Below are 6,905 nucleotides of genomic sequence, written 5' to 3' on the forward strand. Positions count from 1 at the left end.
GTTGACTTTATGTATTCACTTTATTTTATATTTTCAGCAACTGAACAAAATGTATTGTAAAATAGGGTATTATTAGTAAATTCACAAAATGACATTAAAATTAGTAAAATATTGAGCATAAAAGAAACTCCAATATGAATATTTAAATCAACAAGGAAAGCATATTTGAATGTGCACTGTATAAGCTTTATAAAGCCATCTACATTTTTTACAAACCCCTGCTCATTAATTGTTTCTTGGTGTTTTTCTCTGGCTTAAATAAAATAATAAAACATTTTGGAGCGAATATACACGTAATTAGTCCAAAACTGGAGGCCAGAATGGCAAATATCTCCACAGCCACAGTATATTTCCCAGGAGAGCTGACATATGCTGGGATAAATGTGATCCAGACTGCACAGAATATCAACATGCTGAATGTGATAAGCTTGGCTTCATTAAAGTTATTAGGTAGTTTCCGAGCTAGGACAGCTAACACAAAGCAAAAGACAGCCAGTAAGCCTATATACCCAAGTACAGCCCAGAACCCCAAAGCTGATCCTAATGCGCACTCCAGGATGATTCTCTCCTTGTATGTCGTGAGGTTTTTCATTGGAAAGGGGGGACTAAGAACTAACCAAATAGTACATATCAAAACTTGAATAAACGTGAAAGACACTACAGTCAATCTTTGCTGTGAAGGCCCAAACCATTTCATCAAATTACTACCTGGTAGTGTAGCTCTGAAGGCCGTCAGAACTACTATAGTTTTTCCAAGAACACAAGACATGCAGAGGACGAATGTGATCCCAAACGCTGTGTGGCGCAGCATGCAGGACCACTCCGAGGGTGCTCCAATGAACGTTAATGAACATAAGAAACACAGAGTCAGGGAGAAGAGCAGCAAGAAGCTCAGCTCAGAGTTGTTGGCCCTGACAATTGGTGAGCTTCTGTGACGATAGAACACAGCCGTTGTTATAATGGCGAGACAGGCACCACCGATTGAAAAAGCAGCCAAGACAATTCCAAGGGCCTCGTTGAAGGAAAGAAACTCTACAGGTTTGGGAAGACACATATCTCTCTCTGCATTAGGCCAGAATTCCTTGGGGCAAGGGAAACAATCAAAGGAATCTGAAAAAAAGAAAAGAGCTTTAAGCAGTTGGAATTTATATTTTATGTTGTAGAAATACATTAGAAAAACAAATACCTGTAGCATTGCTAATCTCTCCCTCGGGACACGGTGTACAGTCATAACAGCAGATGGGTTTTCCTTTCTGAAGCACTTTACGAGTTCCTGAAGGACAGCTGTCAGTGCACACTGACACAGGCACCTGTCACATAAATACAAATTATTACACTGGCCGCGGTGTCTAAATAATGCTTCCGGCCCAGCGGGCCATTTATAATGTCGAGCCCTGAGAGTCCACAGATTATATTGGTATACAATTCATCCCTGTGCGATCAAAACTCTCTGTTCAATAAAAGAACATTTTACCTTGAAAATCAATGCATTCTAATAGCGGGTCAATTTGACCCAGGTGGCGGTTTTAGGTATAAAAAATCTCTGGCGGTTCTCGTGTTAAACAATAAAACGTAAAAGTCATGTTAAAAATACTCTCTCATTATTCGTAACATTGGAATTCTAATGAAGTACCGAGGTATGAGACATCATACCCTTTGAGATGATATGAAAATGTAGCATGTTAAACTATTGCTTTGGGGCTCCTCACCTGTGTGCCATCCTCCACCCAGGTGAGGTTCCTGTTGATAAGGAACTCCTGGCCCACCGGCAGTGATGAATCGTATCGCCCCACAGTCACCAACTCAATGCTGCCACTCTCCTTTCTTTGCCAGTTTACCAGCTCATATGTGGCCACAGGATCCCCGTTGGCATCAAATGACACATCATAACCATTTTGGGAAAAATTAACTTTTTTCAGCTGATTAAGAACCTAGGGATGAAGTAAAGGAAGATAGTGAAGGGGATAAAATAAATAATTTAAAAGTAAAATGAGCATTCATTTGATAACATAGACGTGCAGCTTAAAAAGAACATCATTATTTTTACTGACCTCTTTGGCCTCTAGCTTAGTGAACTTATCACACTGTGTAGTAGAATCAGTTTTCTGACACACTGCGTTATGAATGGCATGTGCTATTGCATAGACAGCCTTGTACACCATGTTAGTGATTCGAAGTTGAGATGTGTCAGTGTATGAGCTCTGGAGCGTCTTTATATCTTCAGTTCCATCACACACACTCCTGTCCGTGGCTTCACCTAAAAACACAGAGACAGAGGGAGGTATTTTTAGCCATGACAATTACATTCATTCATTCTTATGTGTGTATTGTGTTATTTAACCTGCCAAGCAAGCATTGCAGGATTTACATCACATTTCAAATCACTGTTTTGTGGACATGTCTATCTGTTTTTTACGTTATTAGTTTATTTTAGCAGCTCATATTTACACAAATCAGTCATCAGACAAATACTTATTGTATAAGGCAAAATATGTATTCCTTTAATTTAATACTGCCTTGCCCTGTTATAAGGATGCATGATGGACACTAGAACCAGCAGTACAGGATAATCAGAGACCCTTATCATACTAGAAATACACTTTCTGCCCTCTGCTGTCTGGTAGACGGTAACACACTAACAGGCCTAGCTTGATTCAACTCGCAATAAGACTGCTGAACTCTTGAAGTCAGGACTTTGATACTGTCCCTCTACATTTAAATACTTGTACTTTAACTCGCTTTGGATAAAAGCGTCTAACAAGTAACATGTAATGTAATACCGTGTATATATTACTTCTCATAAAGCATACATTTACTACATTCCTTTTTAAAGTTCATCTTCTTTATTTTACAATGACTGTAACCTGTCAACAAATATATTCCACAATTTATATATATATATTTTTGACATATATTTTAACTCTGCACTATATGTTTTGGATAAACATATTCTAGAGCGTGATCTTTTTTTTTCAGCATTTATTTTATGTTCATTTTTTAAGGGAGACTTTCCCTAAATTGTTGTGCATTGAGGAATAAATAGCTTTCATCTAAACAAATAAACAGTCTGGAATCACTGCATAATAGCCAGAGATGGGGTCGTTACTAAAAAAAAGTAATATATTACATATTACTTTAAAAAAAAAAAGTAATATATTACACTACTTCGTTACTCTCTACATAAAGTAACTCGTTACTTTACTCGTTACTTTACTCGTTACTTTACTCGTTACTTTACTCGCAGGGCCGGCCCGACCCTCCCTACAGGCAGATCACGCAGACTGCGAAAGTTTCAAATGTTCTCTTTAGTTCAGTTTCCATTGTCGCATAAGACTGATCCAGATAGCTCTGACCATGGCTGTCCTCTGTCTCCTGCTATCTGTATTTTGCGCAGTATATCTCTGAACGATGCGATGGTGATTCCACTGTGCAAATGGGCAACATTACCTCTACTATGAAGGATGCTACAAGCCTGTCCATCTCTGCTTTGGTTACCGGTCCTCCAAATTCAAATTTGTGCTGCTTCGGAATCGGCGGCGGCGCACTCACAACATCCTCACTCTGGGTTCGGGGGTCCTTAGCTATTAGCTTCACCTTAGCATGTGTTCTTTGCAGGTGTTTGTTGAGGTTTGACGTGGTGTTTACAGCAGTGGATAACAGCTTCTGGCCTGGACACAGTTTGCACCTCACCGTCACATTCCTGTCTATTCTTCGGACGAACTCAAAATAATGGGCATACCTCCACCCCTCGAAAGTTATCGCTGACTCTGCCATATTTATGCAGCATTGCACGTGGAGATGTGGACGCGCTAGTCGCGCAGATTACGTACATATAAACCTGCGGCGGAAACCCCTCTTGTCTGTCAGTGTGATGACTGATTTTATAAAAGTAACGAAATAACGCGTGTCGGGGCAATGTTAGTAACTGTAGTGTGATTACTGAATTATAAAAGTAACGCGTTACACTACTCCGTTACCGACAAAAGTAATATTATTACAGTAACCCGTTACTTTGTAACGCGTTACACCCAACTCTGATAATAGCCTATGTAGAATAATGTACATGTATGTTATTTACAATATATTAGACAGCATTGTCAATAAACATGACCTGAACATCACATTGTGAGATCATTCACCGAGATGCACCTTATGTCCGCCTCGTGTATTTCATTACAAATATTAGATTTTCCTTTCAATCAAAATCTGGGGTTTGGTCTTTCACAGGCTGATCAATTCAGGGAGCTTCACTTAGACAGAGAATTAGAAAAACTAACACAATCAAGACACTACCGTGAGTGTCATGTATGTTTAAAATTGGCACAACTTTCTCACTTTTTACCAGACTGCAGTTGAATGCTTCCTCCCAGAACATGGTAAGCAATGAGGAATCAGCCACTTTAGACGGAGAGAGATCCAGCAAGAAGTCCCTCAGACCTGGGATGACAGATTTTTCAATGGCAAATCCGATGGCTCCAGCAAGGAAGCTGAACCTCAGCCTGTCTGGGTTGGTTACCCAGGCCTCACTACCTATCCACTGGCGAGGTGGAGAAGGCTTGCGTGACAGCTCCTCCAGCAAAATCTTCATATCTCCAGTGGGAATAAATGCCACAACAACCTTAGCCGTTGACCTGGAGGGACGTTCAATGACATATAAAAACAATAGTTATAATATAAGACTAATATTGTCTTTTATAACAATATTATCATAAGTATGAAGAAAAACAAAACATGAGAGATGAGCAACAGATATATTGGCACATTTACTGTTGTAATAAAAACATGTTCCATCACTTAAAGAACTTGTTTTGTTTTTTCTGTGCAGAAGGTCAGTGTCAGCACAGTGAACAAAAGGAGAATCAGTGATATATAAACCTGCGGATAACGTCAGCTACTCTCTGGATCCGGCTACGTGGGTGGGTCCGAGAGATAGACTCGGAGTATTCCACACAGATCCCCTCTTTACGTGCTGCATGCAGGAAAGATGCCATGCCATTGTTGCCATAGTCAGAATCCGACCGGACAGCACCTATCCAAGTCCAGCCAAAGTGTTTTACCAGCTTGGCCAGCGCGTCAGCCTGGAATTGATCACTCGGTATTGTTCTGAAGAAACTCGGGTACTGCTGCTTATCAGACAGGCATGCACACGTGGCAAAGTGGCTCACCTAAAGAAAACAACAGTTATTTAACGGGACAGAGGCAAAACAAGTAATGGATTTAAACACAGTTTGCAATAACTTCTTAATATTTACTTGAGGTATGTTGAAGGGCCCAATGATGCGCGACATACTTATGGAAGACGTGGACCCAGACGTACCAACAACGGCCATCACCATACCAGACTTTGAGCATTTGTCGCCGGTGTTAAACACCGGGTCTAGTCCCCCTGAAAGCTGAAATGCAACATGCACCGCCCCGGACACAGAGTCACATGAGTCATAGATCTCATAACCAAGCTTGATCCCCGGAAGCAGCTGCGTGCTGTTGTTAATCTGCTCGATGGCGAAGACCATTGCACGTGAGGAGCGCAGTTCACGGGAGTTGATGCTGCACACAGACATCGGTGTTAATGTTAAAACTTTAAGATTTTAAAATAATACGTGATAGACTACAATATGACTGAAATTCAAAGATATGGTCTGGATAATAACGAATAGCATCTCTGTAGGCTTTATGGGAATGTCATCTGTCAAAAACCCAAACACATGATTAGATGTATATCCAATATTCACAATAACTTTGCTGAATGGATTCAATGGTCCAATAAATCATAAGTTTCACATTTCTCCATTCAACAAATGGTTAAGTATGTATACATCAGTTAAACTATTGACTTTTATGAAATAGAAAAAATAAATCCACATTATGTAAAAAACAAAAATATTTATAAATGATTATTATTTTTAGAGTTTTTACATACAACACAGTACATTGCAACACAAATTCACAATATACACATCAATATACTGTATATGCCCACATTCTAGCCAAAATCTCCCTGTACTAACCTCCCTGCACAGCTTAGTGGCTCGGGAAAGTTGGTGTAGTTATGCTTTACTGTGTGCATGTAATAGTGACAGGAGAAAACACCCCCAATGACATAGTCACCGTCCATAGAGAATGCAGGTTGACGAGTGGTACCTTGTAGCTTACATGTCACAGATGAAGCATTAGTGCTAAGCACAGCACCAGTCCTGTCACCTGTAAGCCCAGCCGCTTGTTTCACACCATCCCCAAAAATATTCAGAACAAGAACTGACTTCAGCTCACACAAAGCTATAGACAGTATCAGACCAATAAGAGACATCTCCATCATCAACTGTCGTCAAGTAGGCAAACTGTACTGTGTGTTCTCACTGGTTTATAACGTTTTTCAGGCGCTTCCCTCCTTCTACCATACGTCACTTTGCTATTAGAGAGAGAGCATGCCCATGCCCAGCGCTGACAAGATGTATTTCTTTTATTCTGTATTTTACATGTAACTTTTCTTCAAATAATCATCATTGACAAAGTCATGCTGTTTGGATGGATGCCCAAATACAACCTGGTCTCACCAGAATGCGTGACTCCACCACGACTCCTTAACACCGCATTGCGTGGTGGAGTCACGAACTTTGCTACATTTACGTGTCTGCACCACACAAACAACCCCAATGTAAAGTGAATGAGGCTCCTTTGTCGTGGTGCACACACGCATTTCTACAACGTCCAGCAGTGAGCTTTTATTCTATAAAACGTTTTTAAAATCTACTTTATAGCTTGTAGTAACTCACGAGAGGCTTCTTTTATTTTATTTGTATTCATAATCATTTTTATTTTTCGTCAGAATGTATTATGGTGCATTATTTACCAATGTTTTTTCTCAAAAAACAGTGCATTGTGTGTAATACAACTGTGATTTTTAT

The 6,905-nt window shown here is 40.0% G+C and overlaps 1 protein-coding gene across 1 annotated transcript; it reads right to left on the bottom strand.

The window, feature by feature from the left end:
• Window positions 1-208: 208 nt before the first annotated feature.
• On the bottom strand, window positions 209-6,151 carry LOC117470583 (extracellular calcium-sensing receptor-like). Its single transcript, XM_034115400.1, has 8 exons — window positions 6,009-6,151; window positions 5,253-5,547; window positions 4,876-5,165; window positions 4,336-4,631; window positions 2,052-2,257; window positions 1,710-1,931; window positions 1,187-1,310; window positions 209-1,110 (listed from the first exon to the last, which is right to left on the bottom strand). The coding sequence occupies exons 1-8, from the start codon at window positions 6,113-6,115 to the stop codon at window positions 209-211; spliced, it is 2,442 nt and encodes an 813-aa protein (XP_033971291.1). The 5' UTR covers window positions 6,116-6,151.
• Window positions 6,152-6,905: the final 754 nt, after the last annotated feature.

This window comes from Trematomus bernacchii, unplaced genomic scaffold, assembly GCF_902827165.1.
Source record: "Trematomus bernacchii unplaced genomic scaffold, fTreBer1.1, whole genome shotgun sequence".
Classification (NCBI taxonomy): Eukaryota; Metazoa; Chordata; class Actinopteri; order Perciformes; family Nototheniidae; genus Trematomus; species Trematomus bernacchii.

What these genes read in the sequence shown, in the direction of transcription:
- LOC117470583 (XM_034115400.1), bottom strand. Translation starts at nt 6,115, where the DNA reads ATGGACGGTGACTATGTCATTGGGGGTGTTTTCTCCTGTCACTATTAC. An exon ending in GGCCCTTCAACATACCTCAA is followed by an intron (nt 5,166 to 5,252) that starts GTAAATATTAAG and finishes TGTTTTCTTTAG; the next exon opens with GTGAGCCACTTTGCCACGTG. An exon ending in GTAGCTGACGTTATCCGCAG is followed by an intron (nt 4,632 to 4,875) that starts GTTTATATATCA and finishes ACGTCCCTCCAG; the next exon opens with GTCAACGGCTAAGGTTGTTG.